Source organism: Lepidochelys kempii, chromosome 2 (assembly GCF_965140265.1).
Source record: "Lepidochelys kempii isolate rLepKem1 chromosome 2, rLepKem1.hap2, whole genome shotgun sequence".
NCBI classification, from domain to species: domain Eukaryota; kingdom Metazoa; phylum Chordata; order Testudines; family Cheloniidae; genus Lepidochelys; species Lepidochelys kempii.
The window spans coordinates 205,391,726-205,417,450 of record NC_133257.1 but is presented as its reverse complement, the minus strand read 5'-3'; the positions used below and the strand labels follow the sequence as shown (position 1 = coordinate 205,417,450).

The following is a 25,725-nucleotide window of genomic DNA, read 5'->3' as shown; positions in this document are numbered from 1 at the left end:
CGGCCGGAATCTCCTTATTAAAGCCTGCACCTCTAGGCCTGAGAAGGGCAGCAGACACCCTGACTTACCTTGAAGGGTCCGGAGTGCCAGTGAAGTAGTGAATGCAGGGAGAAGTAGGGTTCTGAGGCAAAACAGACACTATGCTAGCTGTAGTGAGGAAAGTTTCGGAGTCCACACAGACACCACTAGCTTTGTCACGCAAGACCTCCATCATTGTTCGCACAGTGATACTTCCTGCAAAAAGGGGAAAAAAGTGCCCCAATGGGCCTGATCCACAGCCCACCGAATTCAAAGGAAAGTACTTATACTTCAGTGGGCATTGCATCAGGCCCAATGCAAACAGTGCCAAATCATATAGGTGGGAACATACCCCCACCACTATTAGCAGCTTGTATTTACAGAACTTAAACCCTGAAACATACTAGAACAGATTACAGCTGCCTTGCACTGCCTCAGCCCTCTAACTGATGGACTTTTTGCCACTATAAATGTCTCCATTCACAGCCCCAAGTGTGAATTTGGCCCATCATGTCTAATGGATTGGAAGTAATTCAAAGTACAGAGACAAGTTTCACAACTATGGGGGTGGTAAAGATAATCTATAACGTGGATCATCAAATGTTCCCAGTGGCTTTTGGCGTAGTTATCAATGTTTAACTAGACTACACTATAGTAGTATATATATATATATAGTATATATAGTGTATATAGTACACTATACGACAGCTCTGCTACAGTTATGGTTAAGACCAGCTTTCTTTTAAAGCTCAACTGTTCTAGGTGCTTGAATTAGTTTCTATTTGTTTCCCCTCCTGACCCTCTCCTGCAGATTGAGGATTACTTTGAGTGGTGGGCATTGGACCACAGCCCCCTTACTAGTATTGTGCACTGCAGTGAGAAGTTTTTCATCCAGTCTCCTGTTGCACAAGAACTAGATTTTGTTACCATTTCAAATATCAGCAAAATCATTCTTAATGTAGAGCTTTTAAAGAGAATGGCAACACTGCTCACGCATGGCTGAACTGGTGCCTTGAACAACGATTACACATTACTCATGCACAGCAGCAGATGCTGCAGTAATTCCAAAAAGGGTTCTGGCCAGCTCCAGCTATGTTAAGTGATTAGTAAATTCTGGACCAGAACATAAGCCCATTTCTGCTGAGAGCATTTCAATCATCAAAATCTGCTCCAGTAATAAAAACATCCAGTTTGGCCTGAAAAAGGGGGCGGCGGTGGAGTCTTTCCTAAGTGCATCTTCATTGCTGTAACAGAACTCGAGTCTCATAGTTTGCAATCATAGCTTGTTTCCATAGGCAGTTGGATAATTCCTCTTCCCCTCCTCACAATAGGACTGATATGAACATCCTTCTGGAAAAACACTATGCCCTCCCTCATCGTTTTCTACTAAGGTAAGTCATCTTTTCATGCTAGGAGAACAGGGGTGCACCGGTACAATATTACTCTTATTCCCATGTATCAAACCTATAACAAAAAGACAATCAAATCACACAGATGGTGGAGTGTAAAGTTTTGTGGGTTTTTTTAAAACAGCCTTCTTCTAAATTTAGGCTGAGGCGTTAAGACTTCATCCAGGAGTTTTGCTCGAGGCAATTTGTTCTATGGATTTTCCTTCCATGTAGTTTATGGACTGGCACGTGAAAATGCTCTCCTTGTACCCACTTGAGACTACGGACGAAGGTCTGGTTGAGAAAAGTGGGAATTAAGTGGCAAGAAAAATCAGTGAGGAAAAATCAGTGAGGAAAAGTAAGAGAAAAATCTACTTACCTTCTTGTTTTTCTAGACTCTCCTGGCCTGAGCAGCAGCCTAAATGGTCCTCAGCTAGAGAAAACACTTCAGAAAAATTGAATTCTGTATCTCCAGTCCACCAGCCTTGAGTCTCTGCATAACTCCTAAGCTCAGGATGCTCAACATCAATTTTTGTAGTTAATGAAAGCTGGTTGCAAATGCACTTTACTCCCTCTATGGAAAGAGCCACAAATCACAATATACCATTACTAAAATGGAGCTAGAAGTGGTTAGAGGAGCAAAATATTTGGTTAGCAAATTAAGCCATTGACCAATCTAGACATTTCGTTGTGATAGTCACCTAATTACACATGCACAGGATTTACTCATCACGTCAAGTTTCAGGGCCTGATTCTCCAATGCATTTTGTGTCATGTTTAGATACTTATCCCTGCACCATGTGATTGCACAATGCTACCGTATCAAAATGCTATAATTTTCAACCATCTCTGCACAATGGAAAAGATTCTACAAGGTGCAAAGCAGTAGAGAATCAGGCTCTTAGATTTCCAGAAGCTAAATTACGACGCTTCATTTCCAAACAGGTATTTGAAAGTAATCTTGACCCTTTGCCCGAGACCACATTAACTAGCTCATCCAACATGGTTACAATCAACTCAAAGGAATTGACACAATAGTACTTCAGCCCAAAGTTGATCTGTGTGGCATTACTTGAAGAAAAAGTTAATCCCACTATTCAACACAGCATTATACACATTTGCTAAATAACTTTCCATCCCAGAAACTGTCACCTAATTACTACTGGAAATTTTAAATTTCTTGTTTGAAAATGGGCATCATTTGAAAGACCAGCAGAAGAAGAGCTCATGTGGAATAACACATAATCTGGTTTCCAATCAAATAGGAATACCTGTTTAAAGATTTTTTTTTAATGTTCAATATTTAAAATGCAATATCGAATTATAAATCCTTCTGTAAAAATGTAATGTATACTAACACCTAGTGTCTTTGTGAGCACAAGATTTGTTTTAAAACACAGTTCTCTAGATGTTAAGACAATAATATGGATTGAAAATAATAAGCCTTCAATGTGTGTGTTTTGTATGACTTCCCCATCCCCCCAAAAAAAATTCTGCCTGTATTGCTTATATCCATACACATCAGACAGTATGATTAATGACTGCTACTGCAGATACTCACCAGAGGATACAGTAAACACATCATAGGAGTAATGGAAATAATTGTTTAAACTATACTCACTATCCAAACAAAACTTGACAGTGAAGGTAAGGTAGCAGGCTTATTTTTAATAGGCAGGCTAAAGTGATTTATGGAATTTTTACTTTAATAGCATCATTAACAGCTATTGTTATAAAATCAGATTTGCCTTTCTAATGCCCACTGAATAAAATTTTAAATAGTGATTACTAATCCAAGTTAAAAACTGCTATAAGCATTACTGCCTACTAACCAACTACAGAAACCAAGGGTCAGTGGCAGGCTGTTCATTTTCAGGAAACGAAAATTGGAATAATTTTGATTTGATCAACTGGAATATGTTATTATCTAGCAAAGCAAAAAAAACCCATTAGCACCTGTTTAAATATTACAACAATTAAACTCATTTATATTTTTTGTTCTTTCTAGTAAGTCAAATTGACAGAATTACTCAAGTCAGTGCTATGTTCAGATCAGCAAGAGGACAGTAACAGGAGTATTATTCATTTACAAATGTCTATTTCCTGGATAGCGTTATAATTAAAGTATAATTCACCGCAAAGCAGAGTTTATCAAGCAATTTCATTTAAGGAAAAAAGTTCTGTGTACCAACATTATGTAGAAGACCCAATGTGATCCTAGGGACAAGGTTTGAAAAACCCAGTGTCCCACAAAGCACTGGTGAACAGCGAACTTCCATGCTAAGCGTAAGATACCAGTACCAGTGACTTTTGTAGTAAAGCTTTACTGTGATAAGCTCAAGAATAGCTGTTATGGTTGCAAAGAGAACCTCCTATGTAAAATAAATGTAAAACTCCTAAACCTGCAGAGAGGCTCCTCCTCCATTCCTTCTGCTGCTGGTGGTAGCTTTTGCAAGTGGCAGAAGTGTGAAAACTGGTCAGTTTCACTGGTACTAATAGGATCTTGAAGAGCAGAAGTGAAAAACAAACAAGAATAACTTCATGCTTCTGCCTGGGAAAAGCTATGAGTGGCAGCTGATGAAGGCAATGGAGTTGTTACAAGGAGGAGGGAGGAAAATTATTGTTCTTAAGCTCTGAGGATAGGACAAGAAGCAATGCGTTTAAATTGCAGCAAGGGAGGTTTAGGTTGGACATTAGGATAAACTTCCTAACTGTCAGGGTGGTTAAGCACTGGAATAAATTGCCTAGGGAGGATGTGGAATCTCCACCCTTGGAGATTTTAAAGAGCAAGTTAGACAAACACCTGTTGGCGTGGTCTAGATAATACTTAATCCTGCCACGAGTGCAGGGGATTGGACTAGATGACCTCTCAAGGTCCCTTCCAGTCCTCTGATTCTATTTAATGGGAAGGATGACTCAGAAGGCTGGTGAAGGGTAGAGTAGCAGACACACTAATTACAGCAACCAGGAGGTTCAAATAAGAGGTGAGACCACTTAACATCAGCCAGATGGATCAATATAGACAGGGTCCAGGAACGGTATCTTACTACTTCCCAGGAAGTGGGGTATCTCAGTCCCCTCCATCAGTATTTAGTATCTATGTCTGGCTAGAAGACTTATTCCTCCAGCCCATAGGGGTCTGGTAATCTTTCAAGTCTTGCCTGGAGAAATAGCGTAACTGCAGAAGGACAATCTGTCCATACAAAAGGAGAACAGTTAATGGGCTAGACTGGAGCTAGGCTGCTACCAACATCATGCAGCTTTTCATTGTTTGACTAATTTGATACATCCAAGCCATTAGACTTTTCCAATTAGACCTCTTCATAACCCCTTGATATCTTTACCCCAAATGAAAGGGAATAAATAAAACAAGCTTTGAAGAGATGTTATGCAGCCTTCTTATGATAACCAGTTTGCCACCAATTAAAACTCACCTGTGATTTTTTCTGCTGCCCAATATTTCCCAACAGTCTCCAATATCCAGGCTTCTGCTCTGTCCACAATCAGAAATGCACTTTGGAAAGCATGGCAGGAGCTCCCATCTTCATAATAATTTCCACCTTGTCCATTCTCGTCCAACAAAGAAACTATTACATTTAAGGCCTCTTTAGCTGTTGCACCTCTTTCTAGGCCAAGCCTTTAAAAAAAAAATCCAATACAGTTTAAGTAACAGTGAAAAGTCCAGTGATGTGCTGCAGTGACTCATTTATGTTAAACAAAAAGCTTTATCCTATAGTATGAGCTACAGTTTTACTGATGTCAGATGGAATCATTTCTAAAGTGTCTAACAAGAGAAGTGCATTCAGAAGTTATTGGTCAGACATCAGCAATTTCTGCTTTAAAGGTTCACTAGAAATACTAGGCCCAGAACTTTATAATTATGTTTTCATATTATCTAAACTGGTTTCTCCATCCACAAATCTACTACAATTGCTACAATTAACACAAGTACTAAGTGTAACGGGGACTGTGTCTTAAGACAGCCCGCAAGATTCTATTTACTCTCTTTAGGGAGTGTGAATTTGACTGGTAAATAGAATGTCCAAGAATTTTCTGTAGTCAAAGATAAGTACCTTATCTTTATCACCCTTCTCTTCCTGTACTCCCACACATACTGTCCATCATACCCTCCATACAAAATTAATTGCACATCAGCCTTCACTGACTGTTTTATACTGTAGACAAAGGCATCTGTTTGGAAGTACTAAAATGCAGGGTATGTGCCAAAAGTGAATGTGACTGGCTTGAAAGGAGTGTAAAAGTAAATTTGCGAATCCTAACCAGTAAATTTAACTACTTGTTTTAGAAAACAAATCAGAAGAGTAAAATCAGTGGGGTTTAGCACACTGATCTGAAGTATTTATATTCAAAATGAAACCATCCTAGTTAGGAAATTAGCAAACAGCTCTTCGGCTCTACTTAATTGCTGTCTAGGCAACAGATTAGAGGTTTCTATTTATTTAATCTTTTAATCTATTTCTGCCATCAGCCAAGTACAAGCTCTTTAGAAATGGAAATACCCACAAATATGATTTCGCTGCTATCTTAACTCTGTCATACCTTACTGTACATTCATATTTTCAGTTACATTAACCTCCCTTATTGAAAATGTACTGTAGTAATAAAAATGAAAGTGTGTATTTACATCCACCTTCTAGAGGATCAAAAACCTTTACAAAAATGAATTATGTCTCAGCATATTTATGGAGAAGTCCTATCCAATCTAAGCCTTTCTGATAGGTGGGAAAACCAAGGCAGCGGTTAAAATCTAAATTTCTGAGACACTTTTCTCTAAAGTTGGGAACAAAATTTGACAGATGGGGCCTGATCTTCAGAGCTGTGAACCGCCCACACTTCCAACTGAAGTCAGTCTCAAAATACAGCCCTGGGTGTCTGAAGCAGGGCATCTAAAGGAGTGCCCCTTTTGAAAATGCAGCTTTAAATCACTTACCCATGTTTGCACATCAAGCCTGTGGCAGAGCCAAGGCCTCCCCATCAGATTCTCAAACAAACCTTGACATTCCACAACAAGAAGTTTGGGGAAGCAAAGAATGGAGAAGGTTGATTTTATGGTAAAAGGATCTCATTTTGCACTGTTTCCAGCTAAATGTAGAAGTTGAGCAAAGGCTAAGAATCTTTATCCCAGAGATGGGTCTGAGCACTCAGTGGAAGCAAGCCCAGCCCAAGGGGTGAGCTCACTCCAATATCTGCTTCCCCTCGCACGCTGCTGAGCATCTCTGGAGAAAGTCTCATGGCTGTGTGTATGGGCTTCCTCTAACATTCTCTCATCCTTCAGCTTTGCCAACTTCCTGCTCAAGCAGTGCAACATCTCCAACCACTGTACGTGCAATCCCAGTCACTCCCTCTCAAAGCCAGGACTCCTGACTTAAAAAATCAGATAAGACCTAGTATTCAGACAGTTGGCAGATGTCCCAGGACCTCATCCTGAATGTGCAATTAGATAGAAGGGTGCAGCTGATGCGTAATGGCCACCGGCCAACCAGCAGCATGTACTCCATCGCTCCATACGGGGAGTGCAGGCACTAACTTTCTTTTGCATTGATGTTACGGATGGTCATGCATTTCAAGGGCAGAGCTTTGTTACTGTCATGGCATTTCAAATACCACTGAACAATTTTAATTTTTGTACAAAAAGTTTGTTTCAAAAGTTCTTTCCCCTGAGACACACTGGAGTATGATACCCCAATGAATCAATTAGATTTCCTGCTACTAACAGTGGAAAACCCAACGCACTGGCAGATATCTCTGTATAACAGGCATAGTTTTTGCTGATCAAACAGTCGCTGCATTTGGCACAGCAGTCATTTCACACCTTTATTTTTTCCCTCAGAGACCCAGCCAAGAGGATTAGGATATAATTAAAGGACTGGGGAAGGCATATTGTGAAACTAAAATCTGATCAAACAAAACCTGATTACAGATTGAAGTTGGTTTCCCTGGTAATTTTCTTCTTCCCAAAATGGGCAGACTCTAGCTCCCCAGCTAAAGGATCTGGATGCCTGATTTCCACTAAAGCTGACTGAGTATCCTAATCCTCTACACACTTATGTTTCTAGAAAAGATGAGCACATAAATGACACACAAAGTTGGTCATAAGATCTCTGGGGCCCAGGCTGCTGGAGTCAGGATCAGAAGTCTGGTGTGGAGGAGGCAGGGGGAGAGGAAGAGAAATAGCACGGAGTTGCTGCCAGCTCTGCTCCTGTTGGTGTGAGGATATGTTTTTAGAGCGGTGGTTTGAAGATACTGAGGCAAATGGGACAACCTCAGAGTTGCTGTGTCCGCACAGAGTCTTGAGTGTACAAGGCTGGCTCTGATGGGCCACAAAGCAGATTCTACAATCTGTCTTTGTCCCCACTCCTCTTCAGGGGAAACAATTCATTCACTTGTTTCAAACAGATAAGCACTCCTAAGGCCACCTGTAAATTATTGGGAGCAGAGAATAAAATAAGCACCTTGTTTAGGAGGTCTGTCCTACAGCAGACCTGTAGCAGAGGTGAAAAAATCCAACATAACTTCTGTCTAAAGATCTGCTGATCCCCATAACTTTCCACCTCCTTAAGCCTGGCCAATTACTTTAACACTAAGCTCTTGAGTAAAAATCAATCCTCTGAGGCTTCTAGAGGGGGAGGGGGCTTTAAATCCATTCTATCCCCAGCCTGGAATTCTTCATTAACAAAGGAGCTCAGTGACACGCCCTCCAACAAGGCAGTCACAGCAAAATTACAACGTTAACTTGAAATTCTTAGCTCTTCAACTTGAACTCCTAACTGTAGATTCAGACTTTCAAACAAGCTACTAAAATGTAAATGAGTTTTAAATAAATAGACATTTGAACCGATACTGCTACTTTAAAGACAAGCATCTTCAGCTAAGAGTAACGTCAACTTGGCCAAATTAGTTTTAGGAAAAGTCAAAAATAGCCAGATATTAAACAAATGATGACATTTAGGAAATAGAAATCTCTGGTAACCCCAAAGCTCTTTTCAGACAGATGTGTTAAACCTTCGTGAGGTGCCCTGGCACTTTATTTATGCATCATTTTGTCTCATGTCCACAGTTAAATCAGATAAAAATAAAGCCTTCTGATTGTGGTACCTAGGACTCTTCAGAATGAACTGTTAGAATGGTAAGGAAGGAAGCAACGGTGACACTTCAAGTTTAGAATGAAATGTGTTTGTTTTTTTGCAATGTTGTTGGGGTTTTCTATGCATGCCTAACAGCACCCCACCACATTTTTGGAGTCCTGGTCCATATTTGCTGGATTTTAATTCCTAACTTGCCAGTGACAGAATTCCAGAGAAATGTTAGGCCGGCTTCTTACTTTCTGCATGAAGTATACCTAAGGAGTTGGAGTACAATCTAAGGCAGGAGGATGATGGCGTAGGCCCCTTCAGAAGGGCTCAGTCTCACATGGCCTCTTCATGTCTGGCTCAGATGTTAGGATTTGGGCTGAAGTGCCTGAGCAGTCTTATTGGTCTGAATACTCTTTTGTCAGCTGTAAAGTTTAGAAACAATTTCCAAGGAAGCAAGCTTGTTTTCTGAAACAAAAGCAAAAAGTATACCAAGTTTGAAAAGCCTAGAGCTAAGACTTAATGCCAACATAGGACTTGAAAGTGGGGTGAAGGGAAAATTAGGGCAGAAAAGAGTATGTTTCCTAGAGTATATCAACACTACAGGGACTATACTGGCATAGTTATGTCACTATAGCTATGCTGACGCAATGCCGTAGTGTAAACCAGCCTGCACCAATTGAAGAGGGTTTTCCTGTCACCACTTCCCTGAACAACAGAAACTGGGTCAATGGAAGCATTTTTCCATTGACATAACTGCATCTACATTGGGCATTAGGCGAGCATACCTACAGCTTTCAGGGGTGTGGCTCTCATACCCCCAATCGACATTAAGTGTAGATCAGGCCGTAATTATGCTTTGATTTCTCAACAGATTGCCTTCCCAATTAATCTCAAATCATGCAACTGGTATGGTCTGCAAATGGCTGAAAAGTGGTGCTGTCAGTACCGGTGGTGTCCACATAGCCTACAGGCATTGATTCTGTACTTGCTGGGTCTCTGTATTCTGGATATCACCCAAAAGAGAATTTTAATGTCATTATCCAGTATTTTAGAAGTTTTCACAACTAAAAAGGGGAATTGCAACAGCGTGCTGGCTGTTTATAGTGATCTCTAGTTCTCCTTGGTGCGAGCTATTGTTGGCTTTGATCTTTGTCCTCTCCTTCACTGAATGAATTGTTCAGACAGTGGGTGATGCCCAACCACTACTGGTTTCTCCTTAGGTTGGCATCTACTCATATATTGCTGAGGATCCAGTGTTACTAAATGGCATATGTGCTTAACTGCTAAACTAGACTTCTGACCTGTCATGATTCACACTTACTACAACTGGTAAGAACTCTTTATCCAGGCTGTTACTTGTTAAAACCTAGTAGCCTGTGGGACAGATATAAGTTTGATAGTATCAACCAGCCATAAGACATGCCATTAAAAAGAGAATCTTTGCTAAACAACAGGATACAATCATTTTATTCTGACCATTACCTCCATTTATGGCAGTCCATTTGCTCCCTCACTAGAAGCAGAGTTCAGGTTTTCTATTAGCTCATTTGTGCCATTTCCTTTCTTCCTCCTGCTTGGTTTTGTTTTTATGATTCTCCTCACTGCCGCTCAATGTGCAGCTTCAGACTTACAATGCAGAGCAAGCCTTTCAGGCAGCCAGCCTGGAGTGAATGAACTTTCAGAAGTTTGTTTGCCAGCATTCAACAGAAGGGCAAAGGGTTTACATTGGAATTCATGTGCTGAAGTGGGGCTACAGTAACTTACTTATTCTAAGTTCTACAGTAACTTACTTATTTTATGCATAGGAGTAAGCTTTCTTGGTCAGAGTTGGATGCTTTAAAGAAGAAAACGATGGGCAATACAGAGCTGAGTTAATCACTTCTTCCTCACTACAGCTTTCCTTATTCTGACAATATATCACTTCTGTTCTAAATGGTAGGTAGACATGCTGCTGATTTTAATGAATGCAGACTAGGTTGAAGTGGCAATATTTGCTAGTTTGATACATTCCAAATGTTACAAAATGTTATCTTGATCATGTTCAAGGCCCTGTATAAATAGCATTTCTATAGGTGATGTCTACAGCCTATACAGTTTTAAAACCCAATCTTAGTGTCTACTTCATTGATATATTGTGCCATTATTGCTAATGCCACAATACCCTGATTCAATACAAGCATCTTGCAGCCTTTAATAGGCCAAGTGATTGATCCGTAGTCCAGCCATTAACCACACACCTGACAAGATCCATTCCCAGCAGGGCTTCAGTTTCAGAAGCTGGCTCTCTGGTGGTGATGGCTTCATTAGCGATGCAGACTCCATGTTCATTGGCTCCCATTTCTGCCCCCCAAAGCCAGGCAGGTCTGCTTAGCACAATAGCATGAGTCTTCGGCACCTGATCAATTGCAATGTATGTACACTGCATTGGGGGTAGAGAGAGAATGCTGAATGAAACTGAAAGCTAGCCATTATCTTGCTCCACTAGAATACATTATTTTCTTACATAGTGAAGTCTAGTCAAGGAGATTTTAGTAAATTACATTTCCATACCTACAAATTCTAAAACACATGGTATTTCTAGGCTTCACAAAAAATGCGGGAGGGGAAGTGAGAGAAGGGCTATTACAATTATCACACAATTTGTATGTCTCTTGAAAAATACACAGCTAATCTTCACTTTATAGAAAGGGTGAAGCATTTTTATATTCCATGTTGATAGTACCAGAGCGCCAAAAGATGATACATATCATGAATGACAAGCTGAGAGGGAGACAGAACTCATACAGCAGCAATAGAGATACCATACCTGTCAAAACATAAGGGACACAAACCACATTTTGTAACTAGTAATACTGTTTATAAAGATGGAATGTACACTAATCTCGACCTTCACCTGGATACAACATTAGGTGCCTTATGAAACACTAACTCCATTACTGCAACAAAACAGAATAAGCTAAAGGACCTCCTGATAAAACACCAACCGTATCCATTTAAATTTGCTGGTTGTGTATATGTGGGAGAAATAAAGACTAAGAGTTTATCAGAACACAATGGTAGTGGTCACAGGAAAGTAACGTCTAGACCAGGGATCGGCAACTTTTGGCACACGGCCTGTCAGGGAAATCCACTGGCGGGCCGGGATGGTTTGTTTACCTGCAGCGTCCACAGGTTCGGCCGATTGCAGCTCCCACTGGCCGCGGTTCACCGTCCCAGGGCAATGGGGCTGCGGGAAGCAGCGTGGGCCGAGGGATGTGCTAGCCACCGCTTCCCACAGCCCCAGTTGGCCTGGATCGGCGAACCATGGCCAGTGGGAACTGCAATTGGCTGAACCTACAAACACTGCAAGTAAACAAACCATCCTGGCCTGCCAGCGGGGCTGCATGCCAAAGGTTGCTGATCCCTAGTCTAGACTGATTTGCCTGAATTTAAGTTTTTGCAGTGGACCATTTAAAATTACAAATCAGAAGTCTATGGATATGTTCAGACAAGAAGAGGGAAAAAACCCAAGAGTGCATCTTTGAAAAGCCAAGCAAGAGAATAATCCATCAGTTTTCCTTCACAAACACTTTTTATTTTACTCTGTAGTTTGACATCTCCCTAGCATTTAAAGATGGAAAGGTCTTCCGAAACTGTAGAAGAAAAAGCCTGATTTATTGTTAGGTTATGTGCACATATGGGGGAGGGGGGGTGAAGGAGACATTTAATAAAAAGTCAATAAGACATAAAAAAGTGAGGGGAAGTGAAGGTGAAGAAATGTTTATATTTTAGTTTTGAATGCAATTAGTACTGTGGTCACTTTTTTTTTTTCAGGAATACATTCCACAGTCTAGATCCTATTCTTGTGAAAATCTTCTCTTCTGTACTCATACGTCTCCCCTTACTGGACAACATTCCTGTGTAAGGTATCTGGCCTGGGAGGTCATGCTGCTGGAGAGAGGTGATTGGACATCAGCTATATCAAGTGTTTCAGTAACCTCCAGCAGGAAAAAGGTCATTTACCATAGCAACATGTATTGTCTCTGTACCACGTTCTGAAGTCTGAGGGTACTGCGGCATGTAGTGCATAGACACTTGCACGCCCAGTTAGCATGGGTATAAATAGCAATATAGATAGTGAGGCATGCCTTAAGTGAGTAGAATGCCCTACATGTCTGAACCCTAGGATATGTACCCCACACAGCTTTCTACGTGCCTAAGCAATGCCTTCAGTGTCTACACTGCTATTTTTAAGCAATGTAGTGTCCTGCTTTCTCCATTGCGGTGAAAGGCTCCAGCAGCAGGGAAGGGCTCTGCGGCGGGGAGACAGCAGGGAAAGTCTCCAGCAGTTCCCTACTGCTGGAGTCCTTCCCCGCTACCTCCACCTGCCTGAGCCGTTTACTGCTGCATGTAGCTACACATCACAGTGGACGCAGCCTGCCTTTCACTGTGGCATGTAGCTACGTGTGTAGTGCCTGTACTCTACATGACAACACTGGTGTGGACAAGGCAAGTTACTGCCAATCAAAAGGTGGTGTTACAGGGTTGTCTTGCTAGCTTCTCAACTAACTTGTTTAGAAGATAAAGATTAGATGCTGGGTGGTAGCTTTAGGTCTCTGCCCTTGAGCAATTATTTCTTTTTGTACTGGTTGGCCCATTATATGTTTTAGGATGACTGGTAGATTCCCTCATCAGAAGTGTGACATTGTTAATAGAGGTCTCAGACATTCTCTACTCTCACCAACCAAGAAGAGCCTGAATCAGTCAGATGCAGTGACCCTGACTGTTCTCAATGCTTCCACAACTTCTACTTGTGCAAACAAGCTAACCTGTTGGAAGTAAGGCACTGTGTTTCTAGTCCTGCTCTCATCTTGCTCTTCTTGGAGGCCTCTGAAGACAGGCAGATTTCCTCTGTAAAATAAGAACTTCTTATAAAGCAGAAGATGCCGTGCTTTGAAGTTACATGGAGGCTGCCTGGATTTAGAAAACTACGGTCTGCAGAAGTACTGCAGGGCGTGACTCCACAGCCTCTGATAAAGGAGAGAGAGGCTCCCCTTCAGTCCCTTTTCACAGTTGTATAGGTTCCTGTATTCATTGTTCCTGCCACAGATTCTCTAGTTTTATTCCTTCCAGCTCTATGGATCACAGGTTGTCTCAGAACTATAACAATCTGTGGGATTGTGAAGCATGGCTAGAAAGGGTTAAACATCCTGCAAAATAAATAACCCTCAAAAGACATGTGGAGAGATGATGTTTGTGTTTTTGTGTATTTACACAGGTATGAGTAGGGTCACAATGTAATCAACAGTCACTGCCTATGCTGTATTCTGATAATTCAGAGGCCAAAAGAACATCCTATCATTTAAATGAATTGTAAACATGGGATATCTCGATATTCATCTCTCTTTGAAAATGTACTGTGAATGGTGGAGGAACAAGCAAATGACCTTATGTTAATTCATATAGCTAAGTACTGGTGATGGACATCCTTCAAAGTCATCCTAATTACTTTCTGTTCCCTGAGAAAATTCCAACTTTTCAAAAGACATGAAATTGTATAAAAGATCATTGGGTCCTGATTCTGTCATCTCAGAGCTGCTTAGGCTTCATCAGGGGAAGTTTGAGTCACAAGACTGAGGTCCCAGTTATGCTGGTACGCCCTGAATATGAGATTTGGACATTGGACTATAACCTATGAACTATTTCTGAAAGAACTCTTTGCAACTACAAAGCTCACCATCTCGGCTCTGAATCTGAACCTCAATGAATTGAATGCATGTCTGTATGTATATTGATCTTTTAATCATACTCTCTCTCTTGTTTTTTAAAAATTTTAGTTTAGTTAATGAGAATTGGCTGTAGCGTGTATTTGGGTAAGATTTGGAATATTCAATAACCTGGGAGGTGCCACCGGACTCCTCATTGTTTTTCTGGGAGGTAATGTGTCCAATCCTTTGGGACTGGTAGAACTTTTTCTTTTATATGATGAAAAAAGATTTTCAGAAATCATCACATTTGACTTAGGTACATCGATGGAGGCCTGAGGCTGGATCAATTTAAGGGAACTGTGTGGTTTGGACTTCTGAGTAACCAGTGAGATAATAAAGAAGCTGTTTTATGATGGTTTGGTAAATCTAAGTATTGGAATATCCACCAGCTTTATGGGGATTGTCTGCCCCATTCGTTGCAGTTCACCCTAATTGAGTGATCATAGCTGGCTCCCCACTAGGACCCTGGTCACAGGGATCAAAGGGGGAAACCCCTTCAGTGCTAGTGTGTCAATTGTTGTATCGAAGAGGGAAGTCGTGTGCATGGTTGCCAACGTGAAACTTTGATTTTCGCCTTGTACAAATAGATGAAGTCACCTCACCAGCTGCAGTATTCCTTTGTATTTCTCTATACTTAGGGAAGGAAATATCTTGAATACTGAAGATACCGAGGTAAAGTTAGAGCTTCTCTAAACAAACACTTAATTTGCAGCAAGCTGGGAGTGCATGGCAAGTTCACATTAGTGTCCACTTGGAGCCAGCTGACATGCACTAACAGTTCCGTAGCGCATTTTGATTTACTTTTGCTTTAAAGCTACTCACACACCAACCTGCCATGAAGTCTTCATTTAGATAAGCCCTTTATCTCAACTACTAAATGGCTTTTGTAAGGATAAAAAAAAAAATCTCATTTACTGGAGTGCAGCATCTTCTTCCAGACACTAAGAAGGTACTGAGTTCCATAATATGAGTACATTCTATTCTTGTTAAGTACACAACTTGGGTTAACATAAAAGGGAGTGGTGTCCAGGGCCGTCCTTACCCATACGTAAATTACACAGCTGTGTAGGGCACCAGGAAATTTGGGGCACCAAATTGCCCCAAAATTCCTGGTGCCCTACACAGCCGCGTGCTGCTCCAGTGGCCAGCCCAATCCCTGGCCGGCTAAGCTGCCCCCGCCTCTTCCCACCCCTGCTCCACCCCCACTCCACCCCTTCCCCTGAGCTACGTTCCGGGGGACTGCAGCAGGGGTTGGGCGCGCCCTGCACTCACCAGGCGGTGGGAAGTGGAGCAACCCGGCCCCAGCCTGCTCTGCGCTGCCAGTGAGTGCTGGGGGGCAGTTCCCCCCTGCTCCCCAAGTCTCAAAGTTTGGAGCCAGGGGAACAGAGCAGATCAGGTTGGGGCTGGGTCACTCCACTTCCCGCCGCCCCATGAGTGCGGGGTCGGGCCCGCCCTGCAATCACTGGGCAGCAGGAAGTGGAGTGACCTGGCCCCAACCCGCTCGCGCTTGGGGGGGGTGGTTTCCCTCCTGCCCCCCACAGACTTTGGGCGCAGCCCCCTCCACGTGCCCCACGCCCCCACAAGGGGGCTGCGTAGGGCACCACAATGTCTAGGGACGGCCCTGGTTGTGCCCATCAGGACAGAATTATAGCAGGGCTAACTTATATTTAAACTTGGCCCTTTTGTTCGAGCTATGTGGCAATAGATCAGGATTTCTACATATGTGTGTTGCATTTAAATATTTTGTGCAAACATTGCAGCCTATAGAATGCTCATGGACTGTTTGCTGCAAGTATTCAATATTCATTCACACTTAACTAGACTGGTCACCTAAGTGACATGGTAATATTTTTGTTCCCTGACTGGATGATCATAATTTCTATATTCAGGCATTCATCCTGTTTAATTTACTGGGGGCTTTGATTTCCTTGGGGAGAGGATGGGAGCACTTAGAGAGAGGTAGCTGGAGAGAGCCAGGTCTAGGGAGTTTTAACTTTTTCCTTGTTCCACAAAAGCATCATGTTCTGATTACATACACTTACACCCCACCCCATAAGTCAAAAATGTCTGGGGTTCCCTTCCAAACCTGAGGATGTATGGAAAATAAAAAGCACTGGGAACAAGACTGATTGCTGCTCATTGAGGCAGTTTCCATGGTCACATTCACATAGTAAAAATAACGAGGAGTCCTTGTGGCACCTTAGAGACTAACAAATTTATTTGGGCATAAGCTTTCATGGGTTAGAACCCACTTCATCAGATGCATGGAGTGAAAGTACAGGAGCAGGTATAAATACATGAAAGGATATGGGTTGCTTTACCAAGGGTGAGGTCAGTCTAACGAGATAAATCAATTAACAAATTTGAATTTCCCCAATACTAATTTCTCCCTACTGTTACTCACACCTTCTTGTCAACTGTCTGTAATGGGCCACTCTCTTACCACTTCAAAAGTTATTTTTCCTCCCTTGGTATCCTGTTGTTAATTGATTTATCTCATTAGACTGAGCTCACACTTGGTAAAGCAACCCCCATCCTTTCATGTATTTATACCTGCTCCTGTACTTTCACTCCATGCATCTGATGAAGTGGGTTCTAGCCCACGAAATCTTATGCCCAAATAAACGTTAGTCTCTAAGGTGCCACAAGGACTCCTCATTATTTTTGCTGATACAGACTAACACAGCTACCACTCTGAAATCTATTCACATAGCGGTAACAGTTAAAGCACATTCCTTCCACTCTTGTTGCAAGGATGCAGAACATTCTAAGAGAAATGCATCTGCTGAGCTGTGAAAACACCTGGAGGCATCTCGGTTTTAATCTCTCAATTATGAAAAGGTCTCATTCCATAACAGAGAATTCGTTGAGCACAGTGGGAGCTAGTAAAGTAGCAAACCAATAAAATGCTGCCACTGTCTTCTATAATTTTTTTTCATATTCTCTGAATTGTCTACATACATTGAAGACAGTCTGTATTTTTACACAGAAATTCTGTGCAATTTCAGCTTCTATATTTTAACCTAAGTTAAAATAGCTTTTGTGCTTGCGTAATTTGTTTGGATTTCAACTAGGGCTATCAATTAATCGCAGTTAACTCATGCGATTAACTCGAAAAAATAATTACAATTAAAAAATAATTGTGATTAATAGCAATTTTAATCACATTGTTAAACAATACCAATTGAAATTTATTAAATAGTTTGGATGTTTTTCTACATTTTCATATATATTGAATTCTGTGTTGTAACTGAAATCAAAGTGTATTTTTTTATTACAAATAGTTGCACTGTAAAAATGATAAAATAGTATTTTTCAATTCACCTCATACAAGTACTGTAGTGCAATCTCTTTGTCACGAAAGCACAGCTTACAAATGTAGATTTTTTTTGTTACATAACTGCATTCAAAAACAGAACAATGTAAAACTTCAGAGCCTACAAGTCCACGCAGTCCTACTTCTTGTTCAGCCAATCGCTCAGACAAACAAGTTTGTTTACATTTACAGGAGATAATGCTGTTCTCTTCTTACTTACGATGTCAGCAGAGAGTGAGAACAGGCATTTGCATGGCACTTTTGTAATTGGCATTGTAAGGTATTTATGTGCCTGTTATGCTAAATATTCGCATGCCCCTTCATGCTTTGGCCACCATTCCAGAGGATGTGCTTCCATGCTGATGACGCTCATTAAAAAAATAATGCGTTAATTAAATTTGTGACTGAACTCTGTAGGGGAGAATTGTATGTCCCCTGCTCAGTTTCACCCACATTCTGCCATATATTTCATGTTGTAGCAGTCTCGGATGATGACTGTCACTGCAGATTTCACAAAACACAAAGAAGGTACCAATGTGAGATTTCTAAAGATTGCTACAGCACTCGACCCAAGGCTTAAGAATCTGAAGTGCCTTCCAAAAGGGACAAGGTGTGGAGCATGCTTTCAGAAGTCTTAAAAGAGCAACACTCTGATGGAAACTATAGAACCCAAACCACCAAAAAAGAAAATCAACCTTCTGCTGGTGGCATCTGACTAAAATGATGAAAATGAACATGCATCAGTCCGCAGTGCTCTGGATTGTTATTGAGCAGAACCCGTCATCAGCATGGATGCATTTCCCCTAGAATGGTGGAGGAAGCATGAAGTGACATGAATCTTGAGCACATCTGGCAAGTAAATATCTTGCAATGATGGCTACAAAAGTTCCATGAGAACGCCTGTTCTTACTTTCAGGTGACATTGTAAACAAGAAGTGGGCAGCATTATCTCCCAAGAAGTAGGAATAAGTGGACTTGCAGGCTCTACAATTTTCCATTTTTATTTTTGAATGCAGTTTTTTGTACATAATTCCACATTTGTAAGTTCAACATTCATGATAAAGAGATTGCACTACAGTACTTGTATTAGATGAATTGAAAAACACTATTTTTACAGTAAAAATACTTGTAATCAAAAATATAAAGTGAGCACTGTACACTTTGTATTCTGTGTTGTAATTGAAATCAATATATTTGAAGATGTAGAAAACATCCAAAAATATTTATTTACATTTTTTTTCCAATGGTGCAATTAATTTTTTCAGTCCAGAACACAGAAAAAGAAGAGGGTGTTCTTAAAATGGCCTGAATTAGCTTTTCTTCCCTTCTTCCCATTAATACAAGGGAACAATAGAAGAGTGAGATGGGCAGGAAGAAAGCAAGCTGGGTTTCTAGTCATGCTGGATGCTCTAAAAAAGCCAACAGCTTTTTCATGAGACGAACAGCATTGCAGGAACTTATTTCCATATACTTTCCCTCCTGGTTCTCCATACTAGTCTGGGTGGTTGGCCTCTCTCCCGGTCACCGTTGCCATCTCTTGAAATATTTGGTGTTTTTTCTTAAAGACCCAGCTCCTGGAGACCCTCAGCTTCCATTTTAAAATAGAGCACATTTCTGGTCCTCTTGGTTAAAGCTTAACAGCGTGAACTCTACAGCCTCAAAAACCAGAATGCAAATAAAAAAAAACCCATTATTGTAGCTAATTGTGATTTGGGGGAGGGGGTGCTGAGCTCTGGTGGGGCTGCCTCATGATTTTTTAATGTGGTTAGCCTTACTGTCATTGTGTGCACCATTCATAGAACACTGGCACAAGTGACTACAATGTAGCTAACACTACAAATCATAGAATCATAGAATATCAGGGTTGGAAGGGACCCCAGAAGGTCATCTAGTCCAACCCCCTGCTCGAAGCAGGACCAATTCCCAGTTAAATCATCCCAGCCAGGGCTTTGTCAAGCCTGACCTTAAAAACTTCTAAGGAAGGAGATTCTACCACCTCCCTAGGTAACGCATTCCAGTGTTTCACCACCCTCCTCGTGAAAAAGTTTTTCCTAATATCCAATCTAAACCTCCCCCACTGCAACTTGAGACCATTACTCCTCGTTCTGTCATCTGCTACCATTGAGAACAGTCTAGAGCCATCCTCTTTGGAACCCCCTTTCAGGTAGCTGAAAGCAGCTATCAAATCCCCCCTCATTCTTCTCTTCTGCAGACTACACAATCCCAGCTCCCTCAGCCTCTCCTCATAAGTCATGTGTTCTAGACCCCTAATCATTTTTGTTGCCCTTCGCTGGACTCTCTCCAATTTATCCACATCCTTCTTGTAGTGTGAGGCCCAAAACTGGACACAGTACTCCAGATGAGGCCTCACCAATGTCGAATAGAAGGGAACGATCACGTCCCTCGATCTGCTCGCTATGCCCCTACTTATACATCCCAAAATGCCATTGGCTTTCTTGGCAACAAGGGCACACTGCTGACTCATATCCAGCTTCTCATCCACTGTCACCCCAAGGTCCTTTTCTGCAGAACTGCTGCCTAGCCATTCGGCCCCTAGTCTGTAGCGGTGCATTGGATTCTTCCGTCCTAAGTGCAGGACCCTGCACTTATCCTTATTGAACCTCATCAGATTTCTTTTGGCCCAATCCTCCAATTTGTCTAGGTCCTTCTGTATCCTATCCCTGCCCTCCAGCGTATCTACCACTCCTCCCAGTTTAGTATCATCCGCAAATTTGCTGAGAGTGCAATCTACACCATCCTCCAGATCATTTATGAAGATATTGAACAAAACCGGCCCCAGGACCGACCCCTGGGGCACTCCACTTGACACCGGCTGCCAACTAGACATGGAGCCATTGATCACTACCCGTTGAGCCCGACAATCTAGCCAGCTTCCTACCCACCTTATAGTGCATTCATCCAGCCCATACTTCCTTAACTTGCTGACAAGAATACTGTGGGAGACCGTGTCAAAAGCTTTGCTAAAGTCTAGAAACAATACATCCACTGCTTTCCCTTCATCCACAGAACCAGTAATCTCATCATAAAAGGCGATTAGATTAGTCAGGCATGACCTTCCCTTGGTGAATCCATGCTGGCTGTTCCTGATCACTTTCCTCTCATGCAAGTGCTTCAGGATTGATTCTTTGAGGACCTGCTCCATGATTTTTCCAGGGACTGAGGTGAGGCTGACTGGCCTATAGTTCCCAGGATCTTCCTTCTTCCCTTTTTTAAAGATTGGCACTACATTAGCCTTTTTCCAGTCATCCGGGACTTCCCCCGTTCGCCATGAGTTTTCAAAGATAATGGCCAATGGCTCTGCAATCACAGCCGCCAATTCCTTCAGCACTCTCGGATGCAACTCGTCCGGCCCCATGGACTTGTGCACGTCCAGCTTTTCTAAATAGTCCCTAACCACCTAAATGTTGATTACTGAATCTGATGAGTGCATCTACCTAAAATTTTAACCACAGCACACTATCATTTTACTCAAATCTGAGGCATCCTACAAGTGATAGCAACATAAAGTCTCAAATTTTTGTAACTAGCATTTTTAATTTTAGAATTGTAGCCACGATCACTTAAATACTTCTAAAAATTCCACCTAGAATGACAAAACGCTGCATGTGTGCTCATAGCACTGCCATACCCTCACTTCGCGCTGCTGCTGCCTGAAACAGGAAAAGTTGAGGGGAAAATGGGGCAGCAAGGTACAAGAAAGCATGAGAGACTTTGCATGCAATTCCCCACCACCACCCCCCTCACCACCCCCATAAGGAGAATCAAGCAGCCTGGAAATTAAAGGTTCTTCTGTTTCACTTCTAGCATAAAGGAAAAAATTGATGACAGATCTAAATATAGTTCAAAGCTTTCCAACAAGATGGGGGAATAAAGACAAGCACAAGAGATTCTCTTTTATTAATGAAAAGCAACTATTGTACTTGGTCAGCAGCAGTCTGATTCCTAGCACTGCCAGCCAAGCTAGTACTTCATAGTGGCCAAGTCAGAATTTGTCATTGGTCGATGAAGACAGTGGTGATGGGATGTTTTAGAAAAGGGGTATTCTCTGAAGAAAACCTGTAGATTCTGGGATACAGGTAGCAGAGATCACACCCACTACCCAGGTGCACACTTTCATTTTTGGATAACTGTGCGAATACTGTAGGGCTCATAGTAGTTTTTGGTTTGCTCACTTCTGCTATAAGGCAAGTACTGTAGCATAACTTGGTAAGAACTTTACCTTCTATAAAAGGCCTAGTAGGCTTAGCACCATATAGATATAAAAACATCGGAGCAAAACATTGCATATTGTTCCTACATTCAGATTTCAAGCAGCAATCAGTAACACCTGGATGATTTTGTACATGCATCTTATCTCATCCCTAGCTGTATTGTCCATAGCTCTTCCACTTGAAAAGACCAATGATAACAGGATTGCAATTTAGCCAAAGGCAAACTTTAGAGGGTTGAAAGAACTGAAGCATATACTTGCAATTCATAATAGAATTACACACTTGGTTTTTTCAGGGAATTTGAAGCACTGGAAATAAGCTAAGCATTAGTATAACAATTTTCAAATAAACAGAATACCATAAAGTGCACTGAGGCACTGGAGCCAGGGAGAATTCTCAGCAGGTGCCAGATGCCAAAACTGATTCAGCAATAAAGAATGTGTCTCTTGCTTGCATATATTAGGATCTATTAGTCTCTTGGGCAACAAGAGTAAGTAAAACTTTAATAGTGTATGAAGTTCATTAGCATTAAAGACATCTTCAAAACACATAAGACAAACGGGATTTAAAAACCACTACAAAAGCACCATTAAAACTACAAACATGGTATCCCATGCCACCCGAAATTGATTTTTGACCACTGCTTTTGGGGAAGGGTTCTAAACTGGACTGCAGTGTTCGCTCTGCATTGCTCTGAACAGATTCATATATTGCTTGTTACTTATAATCTGATTTTAAACATCTCACTTGCAGATATAATCCAGGTGTCAATTTTTAAGCGAGTGACTCAAGTTAACTGACGTGTCAGCAGACCCAAATAGTGGCATTAGCGTGATGCCAGCAGATTATTTTGAATGTTAATGCTCAGAGGTCTCAAATAGCTGAAACCAACGTCAAGAAATAAAACATCTAATTCCCTAGGTCCTCTACCATTAGTAGTAACTGACTATCCCATTTCTAAATGAAGATAAAGGAAAGCTATCATTGAGCTCCAATTTATCTCTAGAGACTTTTTAGCAATGTAGCAGAGATTTCTTTATCAGTGCCAGAGGAATACAAACTACATTAACTTTTCCTATCTATTGGAGTGGCTTATTTCTTCATGAGATGGCATCCCACATTTTGTATTAGAATAGCATTCAGCAGATTCAGAATGCTGCAAAAAGATATGTAACACACAAATTTCCACCATACACAAATCACAATCCCTTATTAAATAAATCTTCTGTCACTTAATAGGGTTCTAAATAAGTTACCCTGAGAGGACTATAGAAAAGATTCTCTGAAAGGATAAATTCTGTGTGTGGTACAATATTTGTTTTGTTTTTTAAAAACAATCCTATAAAACTCTAGCCAGGATACTCTTAATTCTCTGGTTCACTTTATTTGCCCCATTAAATTCTATGCATTTTTTCCTATGGGGTTTGGTGCCTCAAACCAGCCAGTAAAATTATTTAAATCAAATTTTTATTAGAGCCATCCTAAATGGTGAATTGCTCAGGTGATTCTTATACCGTCTTTTGTAGTCCGCCAGTAAAAAAGCTATCATAAGAATGGCCATACTGGATTAGACCAATGGCCCATCTAGCCCAGCATCCTGTCTTCCAACAGTGGCCAGTGCCAGATCCTTCAGAGGGAATGAAGAGAACAAGGTGATTATCGAGTAATCCATTCCCGGTCATCCAGTCCCAGGTTCTGGGTGTCCCTAAACCTCTGACTGCCAGAGCATGGGGTTGCGTCCCTGACCATCTTGGCTAATAGCCATTGCTATACCTATCCTTCATTAACTTAATTTTTTTTTAACCCAGTTATACTTTTGGCCTTCACAACATCCCCTGGCAACGTGTTCCACAGGTGGACCATGCATTGTGTGAAATACTTAGTTATCTTTGTTTTAAACCTGCTGCCCATTAATTTCATTGGGTGACCCCTGGTTCTTGTGTTATGCGAAGGAGTAACATTTCCATATTTTCCATCTCCTCACTGTTCATGATTTCCTAAAATGATCATATCCACTCTTAGTCACCTCTTTTCTAAGCTGAACAATCCCAGTCCCCTCACATGGAACCTGTTCCATACCATCGGGTGAGATGTTCCACGTTTGTTGCCTTTCTGTGTACTTTTTCCAATTCTAATATCTTTTCTGAGATGGGGTGACCAGAATGGCACACAGTATTCAAGATGTTGGCATATTATGGATTCATACAGTGGGATTATGGTATTTTCTGTCTCATTATCTATCCCTTTCCTAATGGTTCTTAACATTTGCTTTTTTGGACTGCCACTGCACACTGAGCAGATGTTTTCAGAGAACTATCCAAGATGACTCCAAGATCTTTCTTCAGTGGTGATAATTAATTTAGACCCCATTATTTTGTAAGTGTAGTTGGGATTATGTTTTCCAATGTGCATTATTTTGCATTTATCAACATTGAATTTCATCTGCCTTTTTGTTGCCCAATCACCCAGTTGTGAGATCCCTTTGCCACTCTTTGCAGTCTGTTTTGGATTTAACTCTTCTAAGTAATTTAGTATCATCTGCAAACTTTGCTACTTCACCCCCCTTTTTTCAGATAATTTATTAATATGTTGAACAGCACTGGCCCTAGTACAGATCCTTGGGGGACCACTGTTTACCTCTCTTCACTGTGAAAACCGACCATTTATTTCTACCCTTTGTTTCCTATCTTTTAACCAGTTACTGATCCATGAAAGTGCCTTCTCTCTTATCCCACGACTGCTTGCTTTGCTTAAGGTATTTGGTATGGGACCTCATCAAAGGATTTTTGAAAGTCCAAGTACACTATATCAACTGGATCATCCCTGTCCACATAGGAGGCAGATTCATGGGGCAATCTCACTTATGAAGTGATCCACAAAATGAACCACTGCTTTAAAATAAATCCAGAATCTGAACAAGTCAGGAGTTAAGAAGAATATAATGTAATGTATTAAATACTTTCATTCCAAAGTAAAATGTATGGATTGAGTACCATAGAAGGGAAGCTGACATAAAGCCACAGCATAAGACAGTGAAAAACTGTGTTCATAAAAATATAGAAGCAAAGGAGGAAGGAGACTAGGTCCCAAAAAAGGACCAATCATTTAGAAAAAATAAAACTGCAAATCTGAAAATTTGACACATCCCTTTAGGACTAAACTGATAATCACTGAATTCTCTGCCCCGTTTGGTGAGCAAAAATTTTTATAACAATATCAGAGAAAGTTATAGCAAAAAGAAGCAAAGGATACTACTGACAGCTCTAGAAAATTTTATGGAATCTACTGGTGCTTTCTGAGGCAGCCCATGGTGTTTTCATAAGCTTTCTTTAATATATTTTTTATCAGCTACTGAAATTGACAGCTCTGTGAATTTGCTTGAGATGTAGGTTTAGTCTTCCATGACTGATTTTTTAAAAAAAAGAATTAAACAGCTGAATTTATAAACTGTCTCTCCAAGTTTTGTGAGCTTCTAGGGATACAATTTGACAATATATAGAATTCCTGTCCAATCCAATTAAGTCAGTGCATAGCTTCTGTGTATAGGACTGAAAGTGTGCATTTGCTACCAGAAACAGCAATATGCATGGTAGACAGGTTCTTTGCACTGTAACATATGCACAAGTTTCAGCTAATAGAAACCCAAGGCAAAATACCTGTTATACTATATTTTGTATTGCAAAAAATTAGCATACCTGAAATCACAGTGGAAAGGTGGTTCTTGCTAGTTTAATATTGAAATCTAGATTGCAAGACAACAACATTATCAAAATATAGTAAGCAGACATTTCATATGCACCAAAACTCCTAGAATTTTTCTCACAACTTAGACTTCTACCCATTTCACAGCAATTGAACAAAAGAATATGGGATGCATTATCAAGTTATCTGGAAAAGGCCTTTGAAATGGCCAGGTTAAATCAAACAAGG

The 25,725-nt window shown here is 41.0% G+C and overlaps 1 protein-coding gene across 2 annotated transcripts in view; it reads right to left on the bottom strand.

Annotated features, from left to right (window-relative positions):
* The window catches only part of SCRN1 (secernin 1), a 144,186-nt gene that overhangs the window by 98,814 nt on the left and 19,647 nt on the right, over positions 1-25,725 (bottom strand). For both annotated transcript variants that reach the window (XM_073333594.1, XM_073333593.1), the window contains exons 3-6: positions 10,738-10,919; positions 4,841-5,043; positions 1,786-1,980; positions 69-234 (exon numbers count right to left, since the gene is read on the bottom strand). In XM_073333594.1, coding sequence (XP_073189695.1) covers positions 69-234; positions 1,786-1,980; positions 4,841-5,043; positions 10,738-10,919 — 746 coding nt within the window. The remainder of the gene's footprint in view (positions 1-68; positions 235-1,785; positions 1,981-4,840; positions 5,044-10,737; positions 10,920-25,725) is intronic.